The sequence below is a fragment of the Macaca fascicularis genome, chromosome 6 (genome assembly GCF_037993035.2).
Source record: "Macaca fascicularis isolate 582-1 chromosome 6, T2T-MFA8v1.1".
Classification (NCBI taxonomy): domain Eukaryota; kingdom Metazoa; phylum Chordata; class Mammalia; order Primates; family Cercopithecidae; genus Macaca; species Macaca fascicularis.
In genome coordinates this window covers 186923613-186943579 of record NC_088380.1, presented here as the reverse complement: position 1 = coordinate 186943579, position 19967 = coordinate 186923613, and the positions used below count along the sequence as shown (strand labels likewise).

The window sequence follows — 19967 nt, the reverse complement described above, 5'->3', positions numbered from 1 at the left end:
CCCAACGTGTCCAACATAGTTCATATTTCCTAATCTGTTCCTCCTCTAGTGTTTGCTGTCTGTCAGTAATACCACCTCTACCCAGTGTGTTTTGCCAGAAACCGAGGAATCTCCCTCTTTAGACCCCCCACTCCCGTATCTGAATAATTACTGGGTTCGATTGATCCAAACTCCTAAGTATCTCTAAAATGTGGTCTGTTTCTCTCCACACCTGTTGCAACCTCCTCTGGTCTCATCTGGACTGTGGCTCCCTTCTAGCCCATTCTCTATAGTAATAGGACACAGATTTTTCTCTGTTGCACATGTACATATAGCCCCAGGGTATGCATTAAACTCATAAATGTCATACATACACTATTAATTTTTTTTTTAACACAGCTACTATCTTGAGACTCAACACCTAGGCTAATAGTAACAGCTGGAATAAATCTATATTTCTTTTTTTGTTTGTTTGTTTTGTGAGACGGAGTCTTGCTCTGCCGCCCAGGCTGGAGTGCAGTGGCCGGATCTCAGCTCACTGCAAGCTCCGCCTCCTGGGTTTACGCCATTCTCCTGCCTCAGCCTCCCGAGTAGCTGGGACTACAGGTGCCCACCACCTCGCCCGGCTAGTTTTTTGTTTTTTTTTTTGTATTTTTTTAGTAGAGGCGGGGTTTCACTGGGTTAGCCAGGATGGTCTCGATCTCCTGACCTCGTGATCCGCCCGTCTCGGCCTCCCAAAGTGCTGGGATTACAGGCTTGAGCTACCGCGCCCGGCCCATAAATCTATATTTCTAATAGTCTTTATGTTATTTTCTAGTTTTTTAACTTTCTTTTCCAAATCTGATTGGTGGTGATGGTTTGTTTTTTTGTTTTGTTTTGTTTTGTTTTAAGACCCAGTTTGGCTCTGTTGCCCAGACCAGAGTATGGTGGCACCATCTCAGTTTACTGCAACCTCTGCCTCCCGGGTTCAAGCAATTCTCCTGCCTCACTCTCCTGAGTAGCTGGGATTAAAGGTACACACCACCACACTCAGCTAATTTTTCTATTTTTGGTAGAGATGGAGTTTCACCATGTTGGCCAGGCTGGTCTTGAACTCCTGACGTCGTGATCCACCCACCTCAGCCTCCCAAAGTGCTGGGATTACAGCCATGAGCACCACCCCAGTGATGGTTTTAACCCTTTATAGTAGCTAAAAAGAGAGAAGTATCAGCTCTGCCAGTTTCTTTTTGCTAGGGTTTTTAAAAAAGGCATTTGTCCGTTTGATGAGGGACAATTTAGTAAAAAGTGGATCATTTCGTCTGTAAATCCTGTAACTGAGTAGTATATGGCTAGTATACTGTGGGCAGTATTATCTGAAAACAAATGGATGAATGAGAGAGTCACTACCATCCCTTTTGCATTTCAGAAATCTCTTTCTTTATTCAGGACAACTGGTATACCACATGAGACAGACAGACACACACACACACACACTCACACACAAGTCATCTGACATTCAGGTTGAGAAAAGCAGCCAGTGTTAATCCTTAATTAAATGCCAGTAAAACTTAACTTACTTCTGGCCAGGCATGGTGGCTCAGAGTGAGACTCCTTCTTAAAGAAAAGAAAAACAAAAAACCAAAAAACAACACTTCTTTTTTGGTTGTTTGCTTTTTTTTTTTTTTTTTTTTTTTGAGACAGAACCTCACTCTGTTGCCCAGGCTGGAGTGCAGTGGCTCGATCTCAGGGCCTGGCTAATTTTTGTATTTTTAGTGGAGATGGGTTTTCACCATGTTGGCCAGGTTGGTCTCAAACTCCTGGCCTCATGAGATCTGCCCACCTCGGCCACCCAAAGTGCTGGGATTACAGGTGTGAGCCACTGCTCCTGACCAAAATTTATTTCTTATTACCGGTAACCAGCAGAGTAATTTTTATAAAGCTCAAGTATATTTAGGAACGCCCATAGATAAAAGATCAATAAAACAAAAATTTAAAAAGTCAATTGTAGTTCTATATGCCGGTAACAAACAGTTAGAAAATAAAAATTTCACAATACCATTTAAAGTAGTGTTGGCACTGAAAACTGCAAAGCACTGTTGCAAGAAATTAAAGATGTAAATAAACAGACTTTTCATGTTCATAGGTCCAAAGACTTGTTTTGTTAAGATACCTTTGCCCTTCCAAATTGACCTACACATTCAGACCGTCCTATGAAAATACTAGAAATTCGTATGGAAGTAAAAGGGACTCACAGTAGTCAAAACAGTCTTGAAAATAAATAATGAAGGGAATTCGCATTTCTCAGTTTGAAAACTTACCACAAGGCAGTGTGGTACTGGTAGAGACATGGTAGATGGGTGAAGTAGAGCTGAGAACCAGAAAGAAACCCTTTTGTCACTTGAGTTTTGACAAGGGCGCCCGGACAGTTCAGACGGAAAGAGCAGTCTTTTCAGTGAAGGGTACGGGGACAGCTGGATGTCGGAGAAGTTAAAGGAATGTGCATTGTCTGAAAAGTTAAGTGGCCATCTGCATCCGTCCCTGGCGAGGAGGGTGACATGCCAGGGGCTGGAAGGAATTCTTTGCATTTGGTGATATAATGCAAAGTGACTAGAAATTTGGAAGAAAGCAACTGTGTCATTTTTTAAGTTTGCAAATCCTAGGACAAAGAAAGCTGGGTCATTACAAATCATCTCAAGAAGGAATATGAGTGATTAATTGAAGAAACCAGCATGGATGCGTAAGATATAAACAGCTGTTCTACTGAGATGAAGTAAAAATAGGTAACAGAAAAACCTATTCTAAGAATGTATTTGCTGGCTGGGCGCGATAACTCACCCCTGTAATCCCGGCACTTTGGGAGGCCGAGGAGGGCGGATCACGAGGTCAAGAGATGGAGACCATCCTGGCCAACATGATGAAACCCTGTCTGTACTAAAAATACAAAAATTAGCTGGGTGTGGTGTTGCGCGCCTGTAGTCCCAGCTACTCGGGAGGCTGAGGCAGGAGAATCGCTTAAACCTGGGAGGCAGAGATTGCAGTGAGCCGAGATCGTGCCACGGCACTCCAGCCTGGCAACAGAGTGAGACTCCGTCTCAAAAAAAAAAAAAAAAAAAAGAATGTAGTTGGTTTTTTACAATCTCTGCACGCATTTTCAGTGTCGTGTAGCCGCGCTTGTTGCAGTTCTCAGGTTATTCTCTGTGGTAGAGAAAGCAAAAGCAAAAAAAGTCTTGAGAAATGTTTCCATCCATCATTTCTTTGGCCCTGGGCAGTAGACCTATTTCTTTTCAACTTTTCTTGCTCTGAATATACTTTAAAAATAAATAAATAAAATTTTTGTGAGAAGCAGCTTTGCTTGTTCCTGTCATTACTGGCAACCTTCAACTTTCTGGGCTTTTTAAAGAAAAGTTGTGTAAGCCTCTAGCATCATCTTGTGTTTGCCTTTTCAGGTTTTGTTGAGTCCTCCTCAAAGCTTAATTTGTCTTGTGTGTTCTTGCTGCTTTCTTCGTGTAACGTGTCATTTTCTTTCTCATCGAGATGATTTGTTACTCAGGTTTGTTTGCCCAGGATTTTGTAAACTCTAAAATGATACGTTGCTTTCTTCCACGTGACTTGTCACTTCTGTTCGGGGCCTGCATTGGGCTTGGGCATCTGTTCACGGGGTCATACCTGGCCACTGTCCTGTGGGAGGCGAAGTGAGTGGAAGCTGAGGGGTGAGATCTCGTCCGCAGCTCTGTAGGTGGTTGGAATACCTGTCGGTGCCGTGTCCTGTCTGCCAGTTTTGTGATCTGTTAAAAACTTTTATCGTTACTCCATTTGGCCAGTTGATCTCAGCATGCGATCGCATCGAAGTCTTAGTTTCCTTGCTGCCCCTCAGAGGTGTTCTTGAGTGCTTCTGTTTACTTGGGATTCCTTGAAGGACATGTTATCTTGACATAAAATACTTTTTTTCCCTCTGAATAATAGTAGCTTTCCATCATTATAGGCCAATCTTAAGACCTGCCTCAACAAGTCTCACTGATTATTTTCTATATTTAAGGTAAACGTTAAGATTTTTTCTTATTACTCATATTTATTGGTTTATGGATGTCTCAGATTATGAACACTTCAAACCTCATTTTCTCATGCGAGTAATCTCTTTCAGTCTTTTTTTTTTTTTCTATAATCCTCCATAGGGACTGATTTTATGATTTCCCTCATGTTCCCTTCCTCCCGCCCTCCTCACCAATTTAACTTGAAGTCCTTTGGTTGCTGGTTAGTCAACCTCTGGACAGATGGCTTCTTCCCTGTTAGTGTGAGCTGCGTGACTCCTGACCTGTCATAACATTTTAAATTATGGTCCAGGTAGCCCAGTCTTTGTCGTTACTGTTATTGCATCAGAGTCATTAGTACTGGAAATACCAGAAGAAAGAAGTGATGAGATAAAACAAGCTTGCTCCCACATTCTTTTCTGCCCAAGAGTTAATAATGCCTTCAGGCGCTGCCCTGGGTCACGGGTGGTTCTGCCCAAGAGTTAATAATGCCTTCAGGCGCTGCCCTGGGTCATGGGTGGTTCTGCCCAAGAGTTAATAATGCCTTCAGGCGCTGCCCTGGGTCACGGGTGGTACCCTTGTGTCCCTGTGTGTGGCAGCAGCAGTGGGAAGTTGAGTCTCCATATGGCCACTTGGTTTCCAACAGGAATTGTAGTCCTTTGTGTTTCAGTAGATGATGCTGTTAGCCAGAACTCTGCACTGGAAAGAGACCACATGTGAGAGGAAGCCAGTAAGTTTGGAGTGCTCGGTATTCATGGAGAAATGTCTAGCAGGCAGGTGAATATTAAACAGAAAAGCTCGAGAGAGATTTCGATTTCGATTATGATGTACACATAGTTGGTAGTCGAAGGCAGGGGAGTGGAGGATACTGCCCACTGAGAAAAGAGGGCCTAGGACAGACCCCGGCGAGGGTCTAGCAGTGGAAAATGATGAAGAATAGTTAGAGAGGTGGGAGGAAGATGTGATGGATAGGAGCCAAGAGAACAGAGAGCTTCAGGAAGAGTTGTACTCAGTACTGTAATTCCTTTGTGGAGCGAAGAGTGATGTGGATAAATAATTAACACTTATATTGCACTGTGACTCCAACTTTGTATGAGGACTGAGCTCTAATTTTCAGTTATTTAGATCTGTATCATCTCTCTTGCATGAAGTATCTGTTGCATCATTTGTAATAGAAATTATTATTATTATTGAAGTTGACTTTTCATGTGAAGTGATTTGTATTAGCCGTCATTTAAACTTATCCTTAAGATGCTTTTTATTATGTCATGGAGAACATCCAGCAGATATATTTACGTTCTAAGGATGTAAAAAAATAATGAAAATCCATTTGAGATGTACAGTAACTGAGTTCAGTGGACACACGATGATGGACAGCTGCTGACAAGTGCGCTTGCTGGCAGTTCCGCTGTTGGAACGTTCCTGCGCATTGACTGCGGCGTCCAGCATTTAGGTGTCCAGAAGACGTTTTGCTGCCACCTTCTTAAAAATCCTGTACAAAAAGGTGATAATTTGTTGTAAGAATTTGTTTCTTTAGGATATAACTGAAGAATTACAAATTGTCACTTAGGAGAAACACAAGAAACACATTTAGTTTACTTTTTAAAAACACTAGAATTGGCCAGGTTTGGTGGCTCACGCCTGTAATCTCAGCACTTTGGGAGGTCGAGGTGGGCAGATTGTTTGAGTTCAGGAGTTTGAGACCAACTTGGGCAACACAGTGAGACCCCATGTTGGGGTAAATGCAAAAATTAGCCAGGCATGGTGGTGCATGCCTGTAGTCCCAGCTACCCAGGATGCTGAGGTGGGAGGATTACTTGAGCCCAGGAAGTTCAGCAGTGAGCTCTGATTGTGCCACTGCACTCCACCCTGGGCGACAGAGTGAGACCCTGTCTCAAAAAAAAAAAAAAAAAAAAAAAAAAAAAGACAGTGGAATAACAGCCCTGAAGTGCTGAGAGAAAATTAACAGTGTAGAATTTTTTACTTAATTAACCTGTCACTCAAGAATGAGAACAAAAGAAAGATGTTTTCAGATGTAAAAATACAAGTTTACCTAACAGATCTCATTGAAAGAATTTCTAAAGGATGTAGAATAAGGAGGAGGGAAATGGAACACAGAAAGAAAAAGTGAGCTGTGAGGAGGACTGTGATGGTGAATTCTGTGTGTCACCTTGACTGGGCCGCAGGTGCCCACATACTTGGTCAGACAGTATCCTGAGAGAATTCTTAGGTTTCGGTCAGGGTTACCGTTTGAATGTGTAGACTGGATGAAGCAGATTGCTCTCTGGAATGTGGGTGGGCCTTATCCATGCCATTGATGGCCTGAGTAGAACAAAAAAGGGACCTTCCCTGGAGTAAAAGAGGATTCCTCCTGCCTGGCTGCCCGACTGGAACCTTTGGCTCTTCTGGGTGCTGAGCCTGCTGGTCTTTGGCCTGGAACTGCATCCGCTCTGCTCAGGCTCCAGCCTGCCAGCTCACCCTGCAGACCCTGGGATTTGTCTGTCTCCGTAACTGCCTGAGCCAGTTCCTTAGAATAAATTCTTTTGTATCTACATATCCATATAAAGAAATAACTAGATAAAGCTAGAGATAGGGACAGTGGCCCCGCCCACGACTTGATTTTGGACTTCTGGCCTTCAGAATTGTGGGAGAATACATTTCTGTTGTTTAAGCCACCATGTTTGTAGTACTTTGTTCTGGCAGCCCTAGGAAACTAATATTTAAGAGCCTTGAGGTATTCAGGAGAATAGAGGTACTGATTAATTGTAGACCTTTTATCAGGTATGCATGTTAACATTTTAAGGGTAGCCACTAAAAAAATAGAACTTGAATATATAGATGAGGAAAAGGGGGAAGTGAAATGTGGTCCATATATTCAAAGGCAGAAAGGAGAGGGAAAAAAGTATAAAGAAGCTTAGAAAAAGAGAATAAATAAGAACACAATAAAATAATAGAGATGAATCCAAATATATCATATACATATGCAAATAGACTAAGCCTGGCAGTTGAGACTCCTTTTGCAGTCTGATTTAACCTGTGGGCTGCTTCTCAGAACAGTGTTAAGTGCAGGAGTAAATAGGATTAAAGAAAATCAAGTATACTGAAACACTGTATCAAAGTATTTAAAATACTTAACATATTTGTGACATGGTAATACTTGTGTAGTTAACATTAGAAACAGGAATCAGTGGTGGGCCTAATCCTTTATCAGTATTTTGCAGTATTTGCAATAACTGTAATGTGGTTGCCGCCGGTTACAGTTGCAGATGGTTTGTTATCTGTGTTTATAAATAAAGAAAATGCTAGCTTTCAGTTAGATTTTAGCAGAAATAAAGATGATTTCCCCTCATCCGAATGTGGCTCACTCCTGAATTCTGTCCCCGGAGCCTTGTCAAGAACGCTTGCTCTAGCTGCTGCTCTTCAAATGGGCATCCTCTCCCGAAGAGCTCGCATTTCCCTCGAGGAGGGAAGGAGGCCGAGGGCTGGTACCTTAGCCGCCTCCCTGTGTCAAAGCACTTGGAAACCAAAGAAGCTTTCTTCTTAGGTTTTGGCCTTTTTGGTGGGTTTGAATTGCCAAGTATGGATTCTGATGAATTAAGAGCCACTCTATAGGGTCACCTTGGGGTTTGAAGTGAGCTGTTAATTGCCTGCCAGCCTCTGCTCATTTAAAACAGAAAACAGAAACCTTATGTAATTCAGGCGTCTGCCGTCACTTCCATGCAGCCACATGCTTTAAGTGACACCTGTTTGAGCCCCAGAAGGGGGTGTGGGGCACAGAGGGATAAATGACCTAGGGTGAGCTGCACAGAAGTAAAGAGCTTAAATTACATACCTGGAGGGTTGGCTTTTTCTGTCTCCCACTGGATATGAACAGGGAGCTGTGTGTCTCCAGTTACTGCTGGCAGTCATCTTATAGTAAAGAGGGGACTCTTAGGATGAAACTGAAGCTACGGATGGCAAAGGGAAGAGATGAAAAGGAACCAGATCCTGGAGACATTGCTGAGGTGCTGAATTCTTCAACCCAAAATATGGCCCTGTTCTGAAACAGGATAAATTCCCTCTTCCCCACATTTTTGAGATAGCATCTCTCTCTGTCAGCTTCCCAGGGTGGAGTGCAGTGGTGCCGTCACAGCTCACTGCAGCTTTGAACTCCAGGGCTCAAGTGATTCTCCCACCTCAGCCTCCCTCCCAAAGTGCTGGGATTACAGGCATGAGCCACCGCACCTGGCCTCATTGTTTTTAATCAATCTAAGTCATTGATTTTGTTACATGGAACACTGGTTCTTCCTATGTGAGTCAAGCAGAAATTGCCTAGATTCGGAGGTTAATCCTGTAGCCTTTGATGCAATATAATCCTATCACCTAGAAGCAGGGCAGAGCAACCAGGAAACAGATAAATTAGATAGAGTGATTTGCCATAAACTGGACTACAAACAAAGACTCCCTTCCATACCCCTTCCACGTAAACCAGTTGAAACCTTGAAGAACTCCTTTTAACTCATCAAGTCAAGGCCAGAGTTTTTGCTTGGAATGGAAGGGAATGAATTCCCTTCTGTGTGTGTAATTTTCCACTTTCCTCTCCTGATTCTTAGCATGCTGTCGACCTGATTTAGCTGTGTCTATTAGAAACTGGGTTCATATAAGTAAAAATGAAAAATAATTTCTCAAAAGAGGGCTGTTCAGCATGAGATGTTAGTAAACATCGTTGTTCCAATAAAAATAAAAAAAAGTGTGCTGTTGACATGGTGAAAACAAGCCCTGAAAAGTCCTGGGCCCACATCACGGGAGGCAGAATACTCGGGACCATCAATATTGCAGGTTCGAGTGGAGGAAGAAGAGGCAGTAAAGACCCAAAGGATGACTGTGGTAGTGCAGGAGGAAAGCCTGGAGGAAGTGGGACCCGGGAGTGGAGAGAGGAGAGTGCTGGGCTGGGGCAGGCCAGTTTGGAGGACAGAGAGTGGCCTGAGATTTATTTTGTTTTATTTATTTATTTTTTGAGACAGTCTCACTCTGTCGCCCAGGCTGGAGTACAGTGGTGCAATCTTGGCTTACTGCAACCTCTGCCTCCCAGGTTCAAGTAATTCTCCTGCCTCAGCCTCCCAAGTAGCTGTGATTACAGGCCCACACACCATCCCAGGCTACATTTTTTATTTTTAATAGAGACAGGGTTTCACCATGTTTGTCAGGCTGGTCTTGAACTCCCAACCTCAGGTGATCTGCCTGCCTTGGCCTCCCAAAGTGCTGGGATTACAGGCGTGAGCCACCGCACTCGGCCAGAAGAAAACATTTTCAATAAGACTAAACACCCAATGAAGCTAAGTAATAAAAAGAAATGTTAGGTTTAAATGAAGGTGTAGAAACAGTAAGGTAATAAGTTATATCCATGGAAGTGGAAGAGAATGAAAGCTCGACCCAAGTCCAGTAGCTGCCATTAAAAATAAAATTAAGAAATTGATAACAGAAATGATGAATTGTGTTTTTTTCTTTGAAACATAAAATCAGAATTTGACAGAAGGAAAATAAGGAAAGATAGGGTAGAAGCAGGAAATTTAAAGAATAAAGAAGTTATAATCTAATTCAGGAGCAGGAAAGCAACCAGACCATAGCTGACAATGGAGAAATCTAAATCTGGGGTAACTAATTAGTCTCATTTTTATTTTTACCTCTTTTGTAGGAAGCAACTGATAGAACATTACCGTAGGTCAGGATATTACCACATGAAACAGCTCTTTGCCACAAACTTTTTTTAAATGTCAGTTTTGGCTTAATTTCCCTGTCATTTTTCCCCTTTTCCTTCATCAAACGTGTTAAACATCTATGTGCCAGACACGTTCACTGGAGATGCTAGACCTCACATTCCGGAAGGAAAGCCTCAGAAGTAAACAGCCAGTTACTAATACAGTTGATAAATGCCAAGATGGATGTAACCTGAGGGTGCCATGGCAACTTGAAAAAAGCACCCAACTCCGTCTTAGGAGGCTGGGAAGGCATTCTGGAGAAGACGTTTTGACAGAATCCTGAGGCTCGGAAGGTGGTGAGCAAGAGAGTTGGGACTGGCGTTTCAGGGGGATGAAGCGAGACACACAGGCTCTGAGAGGGAGAGGCACATCTTTGCCACTGTGCTGTGCGGCCACCTGTTCTGACCATCACTGCAGAAAAATACTGTCCTAGGCTCTCACTTCTGCCCCTGCAGCAGACTGACAATTCTCAGGGGTAGGAAGGAAACCATTAGCCTACACCGTAGCATGGTGAGTGCTTTTTACGTGGCATGTTTACATTTCTTTTTTTTTTTTTTTTTTTTTGAGACGGAGTCTGGCTCTGTTGCCCAGGCTGGAGTGCAGTGGCCGGATCTCAGCTCACTGCAAGCCCCGCCTCCCGGGTTCACGCCATTCTCCTGCCTCAGCCTCCCGAGTAGCTGGGAGTACAGGTGCCCGCCACCTCGCCCGGCTAAATTTTTTTTGTATTTTAGTAGAGACGGGGTTTCACCGTGTTAGCCAGGATGGTCTCGATCTCCTGAACTCGTGATCCGCCCGTCTTGGCCTCCCCAAGTGCTGGGATTACAGGCTTGAGCCACCGCGCCCAGCCCTACATTTCTAAGAAATGAGATTTTACTAAATCAAATGAATCAAAGTGGAGGAGAGTTTCAGACTGGTGGGGTGTGGAAGAGATGTTTCGTTCCTACAGCCCTTTAAATATTTACATATTATTCCTACCTGAATATTCTTCCCCTTCTCTCATTACAAATGAGATATTTTCCGAACTTGATCTTCTTGAATTTGTATAGTGTTCTAGGTTCTGTTACATATCATCTTACTTAGTTTTACAAGAGTTCAAGAGAAGAGTTTAGTGTTTGTTCTGTGTTTTTATGCTGGCAACTTCTGTACCCGCCTCCCTTCCTGCCTGGGCAAGTTTCAGGGGTTCCATGTGGGCTCCAGCTCACACTGAATCTTGACCATCGTCCTGCCCTCCTCCCTCCTTCAGTCTCTAAACGCACTCCGTGTTGGCACCCTCTAATGTCAGCTTCTGTGCCGGTGCCAATTATGATGCCTCAGTAAATGTGGACGCTCTTTTTTTTCTTTTTTTTTTTTTGAAACGGAGTCTAGCGCTATCACCCAGGCTGGAGTGCAGTGGCGCAATCTTGGCTCATTGCAACCTCCGCCTCCCGGGTTCAAGCGATTCTCCTGCCTCAACCTCCCAAGTAGCTGGGATTACAGGCACACGCCACCATGCCTGGCTAATTTTTGTATTTTTGGTAGAGATGGGGTTTCACTGTGTTGGCCAGGCTGGTCTTGAACTTCTGACCCCATGATCCGCCCACCTTGGCCTCCCAAAGTACTAGGATTACAGGTGTGAGCCACTGCGCCCGGCCATGTGGAGGTGCTTTAAGAGTCAAGAGCAAGGCATTTGCCCCATTTTCTCTCTCTTTGGTACTTAGCATGTTGCTAAGCACATAAATTACTATTCATTTAGGTGAGGAGCCCGTAATTGTTTGGTTCCTGTCAAAAGGTAAATAAGTCTCATTACTTTTAATATTTTTGGACTCAGCAGGAAAAGCCCTAGAGGAAAAAAAAATTTAAGTTCTATAGTAAAATATTTTGTATTACCTATCTTGAAATTTTTATCAAAACCTCTAGTAAGTTTTTTCTGGCTATATAATTAATAAATGCAAATAATTCAGAGATAGTTTCCTCTTATAAAATTTGGCAGGTAAGAAAAATGGAAGTACAGTAATTCTGAATTGGAACAGAATTGCTATTGACAAATGTTAAAGGCTCATAGTTATATAGATACTTTATACCATAATATGTCTTCACTTAATAAATTTCTCAAGTGTAAACAACTGGTATTAAATTTTGGAATAATACTACTTAATCGTAGTCATCAGTCTTCTTGGAAAGTTGTTATAGAGCTGTTGTTTTCATTATTTATAGTTTCTTAATTACAGGAGGGAATAACTGGGTAGAATGAGTATACTACAGTATTAAGTTCCTGTTTATGAAAACCTCTTACTTTCTTCTGAATAATAAATACCACTTTTTTGAACAGAAACCTCCTATCTTATTCTTGCTTATTTTGTATTGTACTACCAATATAAATGTTTTCAGAGACCTTTTATGGATGATGATTAGATGAATTTTGGGAAACAGGAAGTTTATTTTGCTTATACAGGCCATTGTTGGATTTTTTGATCATGCAGTTGTTCATAGAATGTGGTCTCAGTGGGCAGGATTCCTTCAGGAGAGTTTTAAAGCCCCCTGCAGTATGTTTGATAACTTTTGCTCTGTGGTTGCACCCCTTGCTGTGTCTTTTCATGCTTAGAACGTTATGAATATTACTGAACTGCTGTCATCTGAGTGGACTGCGACACTGTCAAAAGGAAAGAGGTAAAGAAGATGAGCCTTGGGATCTGTGAGTGGTGGTTACTAAGAGCGGAGGAGTGTGGGGTGCTGCTGAGCTTGGGGAAGCCCACATATTTCGGCACAGAAACTCCCAAGGGCACCAAACTGGATCACCAAGACAACATAGGATGAATGTCAGTGAAACAAACAAAAGGAAAGAGGTTTTTTTAAAGCATTAAGAATGAAGGAATTATTACTGTTTTTAGAGATAGAGTCTTATTCTGTCACCCAGGCTGGAGTGCAGCGGCATGATCATAGTTCACTGTAATCTTGAACTCCTGGGCTCAAGCGATCCTCCCATCTCAGCCTCCTGAGTAGCTGGAACTACCATGCCTGGCTAATTTTTTTTATTTTTTATTTTGTGTAGAGATGAAGGTCTTACTATGTGCCCAGGCTAGTTTTGAACTCCTGGCCTCGAGTGGTCTTCCCACCTTGGCCTCCCAAAGTGTTGAGATTACAGGCGTGAGCCACCATGCCTAGCCAGAAAGAATTACTGTTGGCTTTTTCACATGTAAAACTCTGTGAGATAATATCTCAATCTTTATAAGTAAGTAAAAATTAAAGATGGGACAATTTCAGTAACCTGTGATGGTTACACAGCTAGTAAGCAGTTGATCTAGAACCTGGAGCACAGGTCTTGCTGATTCCATAACTATGTTGTTTCCTCTTTACTACGTTGTACATGTATGCGAGACCACAGGGAAGAAGAGATTAGTCACAGACAAATGATTGTTACACAGAAGGCAAGGGAACACATCACTTTACATATTCTCTATTTTGCATTTTCTTCCAGGGTTTGTGCAGCAGCGTGTTTTGAAAAATAACAAAACACCTAAAACCAGTTCTTTGGTTATTCCCTGTTTGGATACAGTATTAGACATTTTTCTAAGACAGGAGATTATCATAACAGGTTGCCGAGCTGCTTTTATTTTAAACAGCATAATTATCGATGAAACAGATAGTGCTGAAAGTAAACAATCTGTTTCAGGATTTTAAAGTTTTACAGTACATCGACTGTGTCTTTCAATTGCTCCTAAAATTGTGACATAGGCTTCTATCCCCCTATTTAATTTGGTTGAGGAAGGGTTAAAGTTTCAGAGTGCAGAAACCTTTTAAGGAACAGGGTAGGTAATGGTTGTATACAATATCAATCATGAAAAATTGTGAAAACATTCGTCTTCCATTTCATGTAATGCGAGACCTCTGGTAGCAAATATGCTCTTATTGCAGTCTCTCACCACAATTAATTATAAGAAAATCTGGAGAAAGATATTTAAGTGGGAATGATAGATGTAATAGTTCTCTGCAGTTAGTGACATCTTTACGTTTTACAATTTAAGTAGTGTAAGCATTTAGTTTCTTTTGCTAAGCTTGTGCTTCCAGGTGTGTGGAAAGCCAACATTTTCCCTCTGGTGTCATCTCTTTATCTACTACAATTAATACTTAATGTTTCTATGATTTTTTTTGAGACAGGGTCTTATTCTGTCACCCAGGCTGGAGTTCAGTGGTGCGATCATGGCTCAAGCAATCTTTCCCACTCAGCTTCCCCAGTAGCTGCGAATTCAGATGCGTCCCACCACACCTAGCTAATTTTTTGTATTTTTTGTTTCACTTTGTTGCCCAGGCTGGTCTCAAACTCCTGGGCTCAAGCAGTCTACCTGCCTCAGACTCCCAAAGTGCTGGGATTAACACGCCTGAGCCACCACATCTTGCCATGTTTTTATGATTTATTTACTTCTGATATCACCCTTTTAGATCTATGTGCTGTGTTCACTTTCCTCGCTTCCTTCCTGGCACACAGAGGACCGACAGGGCTGACTCAGGGCACAGGGCTGGCACCCTCCGCCACTGTGTGCCAGCAGTCTTCAGACACTACCTTTGGTGACTTCTCTTCCCTCCTGGACTGCCCTCTGTCTCGATTGAACCTGTTATAAATGTGGGAGTGGGAGTGGGAAGAGCAGCCGGGGGCTTCTTAAGATTTGCAGAGGATGTCAGAACCATGATGGCCATATGTGCAGAGTAAAAAATTGAGGAGCTTACTCTGACAGATTTAAATGTACTTATGAGTATTTTAAATAAACTACCCCAAAAAATCCAGAACAGTGGCCATGTGATTTGTAGAACCAACATTCTTAGTGTCTTCTTGTAACCTGTTAAACAGATGGATACAGTAAGTGTATCTTGATAGGGAGTTGTGGGGTGACTTTTGCTAATATAAATTAGAGGAATAATACATTTATTCTACTTAGATGTTATTTTAACTACTTCACCTTTCAAATATAAGCCAAAACCAAACTTGTAAATTTTCCTTAGACATTGACGAAGAACTTTGTTCAAACATGGTTGAATTTCAACAGGATCGCTTAGTAACTGAACCAAGGATTACGTTGGCTTCCTCATCAGCCCCCAGTCCAGTCTCCTGCTTTCTCACAGTGGGGGTAGTGGTGGTGGGGTGTGTGTGGAGTGGTGGGGTGTGTGTGGAGAGGGCTAGCACCTGAACACGAGTGAATAAAAGTCGGGGTTACATCAGTCACCTGGGTTTCTCATCTGTGTTGGCCTTTTCTTCCTCCTCCCTTTACTGCCCTGTACTGGATATTATCAGTCTTTTTATTTTTTAACAGTCTGTAAAGTTAAGAAATTTTCATTGTTTTAATGTGCATTATATTGCAGTTCATTGGAGCATCTCTCCCTGTAGATACTGATTCATTGCATTGTTTGTGGATGTGTTCATAGCTCCGCTGGCTACAAGCTGCTTGACGCACTTTAGCTCTGTGTGGTATTCAGAAAGCAGCTGACGCTTTGATAAAGACTTGGTCAGTTTTATTTATCTTTCATGTGTATATTTCTTTTTCTTTTCAGTTGCTGATCATCTGGGCTGTGATCCACAAACCCGGTTCTTTGTCCCTCCTAATATCAAACAGTGGATTGCCTTGCTGCAGAGGGGAAACTGCACATTTAAAGAGAAAATATCACGGGCTGCTTTCCACAATGCAGTTGCTGTAGTCATCTACAATAATAAATCCAAAGAGGAGCCGGTTACCATGACTCACCCAGGTAAACAAAGCATGGGGGCTGTTGGTTTTGTTTTTCTTCTTAGAAATCATTGCTTTATAGGTAACCGTTCTGCCTCTGCTGAAGCCATGTAATTTCCAACATAATCCTATTAGTATTGCCATTTGTTCGTTGGGATACATGTTTTTCCCCCATAGTTGAATTTCTTCTTCTTCATAAGTAATGATCACAGCAGTCCGTACAACTTGGACTTATTAAATCACTGGCTGTGATTAAATCCTTAGTTGTTTTGCGTTTCTACATTTTGCTTACTAACTTCGACAAATAATGTATTTGATTTGGAATCATTCACCCAGGTTATGTCATGGATTCTCAAGGATTACCTGTCTGGGAAGGATTCTGTTTTCATCAGGATGAATGTTGAAACTGACTTAGTAATTCATATAATTTCAGTAGTAACAATGCTTCTTTATTTCTTCTGGAAGCAGTCAGGGTATTTCTAATTGTTTAATAACAATAGTTGCAGTTTATTGAGCACTTACTATATAAATGCCAGGCGCTGTGTGATGAGTTTTTTAAATATGTTTTTTAGACAGTTCTTACAATAACCATGCGTGATGTAGGTTCTCTCTCATCTTACAGACTAGGAAGGGGACTGAAAGAGGTAAGGGCCAACAGAAGAGGGCTCACACCCCAGTTTTGTTGATGTTCCGTTAGTTTCACCACTCTGTCTCCTTAAGTTGAAATCTAGATAAAATTTAGTTTTGCATTCATGAGAATTTTAGAGTTTGACTTATTTAAAGAACTAACTTTTCATCGTGTAGTTTTTACATAATGACTTTTAGCAAGTTTCTTGCAAAGACTTGCCCACCCTAACTGAGAGTCATTGGTACTTCCCTGCACATCTTGATAGAATGGTGCAGGTGGATTTAAACTTTAGTGCCCTCTGACTTGTTGTCTTCCTTTCAAACTAAGCCTTTTAGAAGTAAGATTACTTTGGGAGGCTAAGGTGGGCGGATCACTTGAGGTCAGGAGTTTGAGACCACCCTGGTCAACGTGCTAAAACCCCTGTCTTTACTAAAAATTTAAAAATTAGCTGGGCATGGTGGAGGGCACCTGTAATCCCAGCTGCTGAGGCTGAGACAGGAGAATTGCTTGAGCCTGGGAGGTGGAGGTTGCAGTGAGCCGAGATCACGCCGCGTCACTCCAGCCTGGGTGACAGAGCAAGACTCCATCTCAAAAAAAAAAAAAGAAAGAAAAGAAGATAAGTAAGGTGTATTTTTTCCAATCGCAAAAGTAACACATGCTTATTGTACAAAAACTGAAACTAAAGAAAAACACAAAGAATGAAATAAAATGTGTGATTTTTCACTATCGAGAGATCACTGGGGTCGTGTAACTTTTAATTTATTCAGGGAAACCAAAAGAAAATTAAGGAGCAGTTTAGTTTAGCTGGACATCTGTGTGGAAACGCGGGGCTCAGGGGGGTAGTTTTTCTGCCGGGTTTCAGAGCAGGTGCTGGTTTGGTTTCCTCAGTTGTCTCAGAGGGAAGAAAAACTGTTTAAAAATTTGGGCCTAATGTAACTTATCTTCATTCCATGCTGATTTCTTCTTTACTTAAAACATGAAGAAAAATGAATAGGGAGAAATTCAGCTGAGCAAAATGAATTTTTCTTTCTTATTAATGTTGTTTTACTTACACAGAACCACAGAGAAGTAGCTAAAATGAGAGTCTTTTAATAAAAGTATGAGAAGATCTGGGAATTATAAGAGGGAATTGAAATCTTAAAAAAAATTTAAATTACTTGTATTTAAAAAGGACGGGAAGCCTGTATCAATGCAGCATTTCCCATCCGTGTTCCTTGAAATGTTAGTTTGTTTAGATATGTTCCTAGAGGACTCATGGGGGCACAAAGTTTCAGAAAATCCTTGAAACGTAGTCCACATCTAGGGGCTCCTAGTGCTTATTAACATTTCTGGGTCTCTGAGAAGTCTTAAAGAACCTGTTTTGGCTGGTCGTGGTGGCTCACACCTGTAATCCAAGAACTTTGGGAAATACTAGGTTAATCAAAGTAAAACATAAAACAGGCTTTTTTTTTTTTTTTTTTTTTCTGAGACAAGGTCTAACCCTGTTGCCCAGGATGCAGTGCAGTGGTACGATCACTGCTCCCTGAGCCTGGGGAAGACAAGGTAGGAGGGTTGCTTGAGCCCAGGAGTTCAAGACCAGCCTGGGCAACATAGGGAGACCCCATCTCTACAAAAAATACAAAAATTAGCCGGGTGTAATGGTGCATGCCTGTAGTCCCAGCTACTTGGGAGGCTTAGGTGAGAGGATTTCCTGAACCTGGGGAAGTTGAGACTGCAGTGAGCCGTGATCATACCACTGCACTGCATCCTGGCGACAGAGTTAGAACCTGTCTCAAAAACAAACACAAAACTAAACAAAAAACCTGTTTTATTTTGATTAATGTAGTGTTTCCCAAACCTATTTGACCATGTAACTCTTGTTATCACAGACGTGTGTTTAACAGCACCAATTAAAGAAATGCAGGGGTATAGTTTGAGGATATATTCTTAGGAAATGGAAACTTTGTGAGGCAAACAGTGGAGGTGTACATAAGAGCAATAGGAAACAGCCTTAGGTTGTGATTAGGTTCATAGACAGTCAGAAAAAGTAATGTGGGAAACTAAACTGGGTAAATTGGTTCGACACTTTGGAGAGAAATTTGGCATTGTCCGGTGTAGTTAAAAGAATCTGCACACTGTGATCGGTAATTCCACCCCTAGAGACACACTCTACTTTTCAAGCTTTAAAACTTTAATGTGCATCTCGGAATCTTGTTAAAATGCAAATTCTGATTCAATAAGTCTGGAATATGGCCCAACAGCCTGTATTATTAACAAGTTTCTAGGTGACACTAATGTTGCTGGTCTACAGATCTTGCTTTGAGAAAGAAGGCGGTAAAGAAAGGAAACCTAGGTTTTAGTCCCACATTTTCCACTGAAATGCTCTGTGACACAGGCTATGTTGCCTCCTGGGTGGGGGTTGGAGTATAGAGGCCTTCTATAAGGCCCCTTGTGACTCTCAATCTAGACTCTGTGGAAGGCCATGGATCCCTGTGGTGGACACAACCGCCGTTTCCCCGTCTCTCACATTTCACCTCCAACCATGTGGGAGCCAATGGGTAGATGTCATATATTTACACAAGCACCGATAGCCTCTCTGTCCTTCTTTACACCCTGTTACTCTTGTACTTGTGCACGGACAACGTGTATGAGAGTATTACAGCATTGTAACAGCAGGTTATTGAAAACACCTGTGTCTGTCATAGGAGCCTGGGTTAATTGTGGCATGTTTATGCAGCAGTTAACTGTCAATGAATTAAAGCTACATGTATTACGTAAGTCTCCCAAACACAGTAAGTTATAGAAGAATATTTAGAGTGAGATATCATTTGAATAAAATTAAAATGCAAAACATTTTAATTAAGTAAGTAATTTTTTTTTTTTTGAGACGGAGTCTTGCTCTGTCACCCAGGCTGGAGTGCAGTGGCCGGATCTCAGCTCACTGCAAGCTCCGCCTCCCGGGTTTACGCCGTTCTCCTGCCTCAGCCTCCCGAGTAGCTGGGACTACAGGCGCCCGCCACCTCGCCCGGCTAGTTTTTTTGTATTTTTTAGTAGAGACGGGGTTTCACCATGTTAGCCGGGATCGTCTCTCGATCTCCTGGCCTCGTGATCTGCCCGTCTCGGCCTCCCAAAGTGCTGGGATTACAGGCTTGAGCCACCGCGCCCGGCCGTAATTTAAGAGCATGTATATAGGTATAAACTAAGAAAAACATACATAAGATTAATAAATACAAAATTTAGGATAATGGTTGTCTCTGGAGAGGGAAGAAAGGAAATAGGATCAGAGAGAAGTAAATGTATCTATAATGTTTTATTTATTAAGCTGAGTGTGTGGGTAGACAGATGTTTATTATATTCTTTGTAATATTTGCTTATTTGAAATATTTCAAAATAATCATTAGAGAAAAACTTTGTAAAATATTTATAAGGTAGCATTAAAAATAATAGAGAAGTAGGGGTAGCACTCCTGGTAAAGACCAAGTGAAGAGATCAGCAGATCCTCTTCCAAAAAAGCACCTAAAGGCCAGGCGCGGTGGCTCAAGCCTGTAATCCCAGCACTTTGGGAGGCCGAGATGGGCGGATCACGAGGTCAGGAGATCGAGACCATCCTGGCTAACACTGTGAAACCCCGTCTCTACTTAAAAAAAAATACAAAAAACTAGCCGGGCGAGGTGGCGGGCGCCTGTAGTCCCAGCTACTCGGGAGGCTGAGGCAGGAGAATGGCGTAAACCCGGGAGGCGGAGCTTGCAGTGAGCTGAGATCCAGCCACTACGCTCCAGCCTGGGGGACAGAGCGAGACTCCGTCTCAAAAAAAAAAAAATAAAAAAATAAAAAAAAAATAAAAAAAACAAAAAAGCACCTAAAAAACTGGACAGAATTGACAAAGCAGCCATTTCAGTGTTTTGGATGTCAATGAAGGGACAATAATCTGAGACACATTTAT

General features: G+C 42.1%; 1 protein-coding gene across 19 annotated transcripts in view; it reads left to right on the top strand.

The window, feature by feature from the left end:
• The window catches only part of RNF130 (ring finger protein 130), a 187501-nt gene that overhangs the window by 51638 nt on the left and 115896 nt on the right, over positions 1-19967 (top strand). For all 19 annotated transcript variants that reach the window (XM_073995023.1, XM_073995022.1, XM_045394649.3 and 16 more), the window contains exon 2: positions 15245-15439. In XM_073995023.1, the coding sequence (XP_073851124.1) occupies positions 15427-15439 (13 nt within the window). In that variant the 5' untranslated portion in view covers positions 15245-15426. The remainder of the gene's footprint in view (positions 1-15244; positions 15440-19967) is intronic.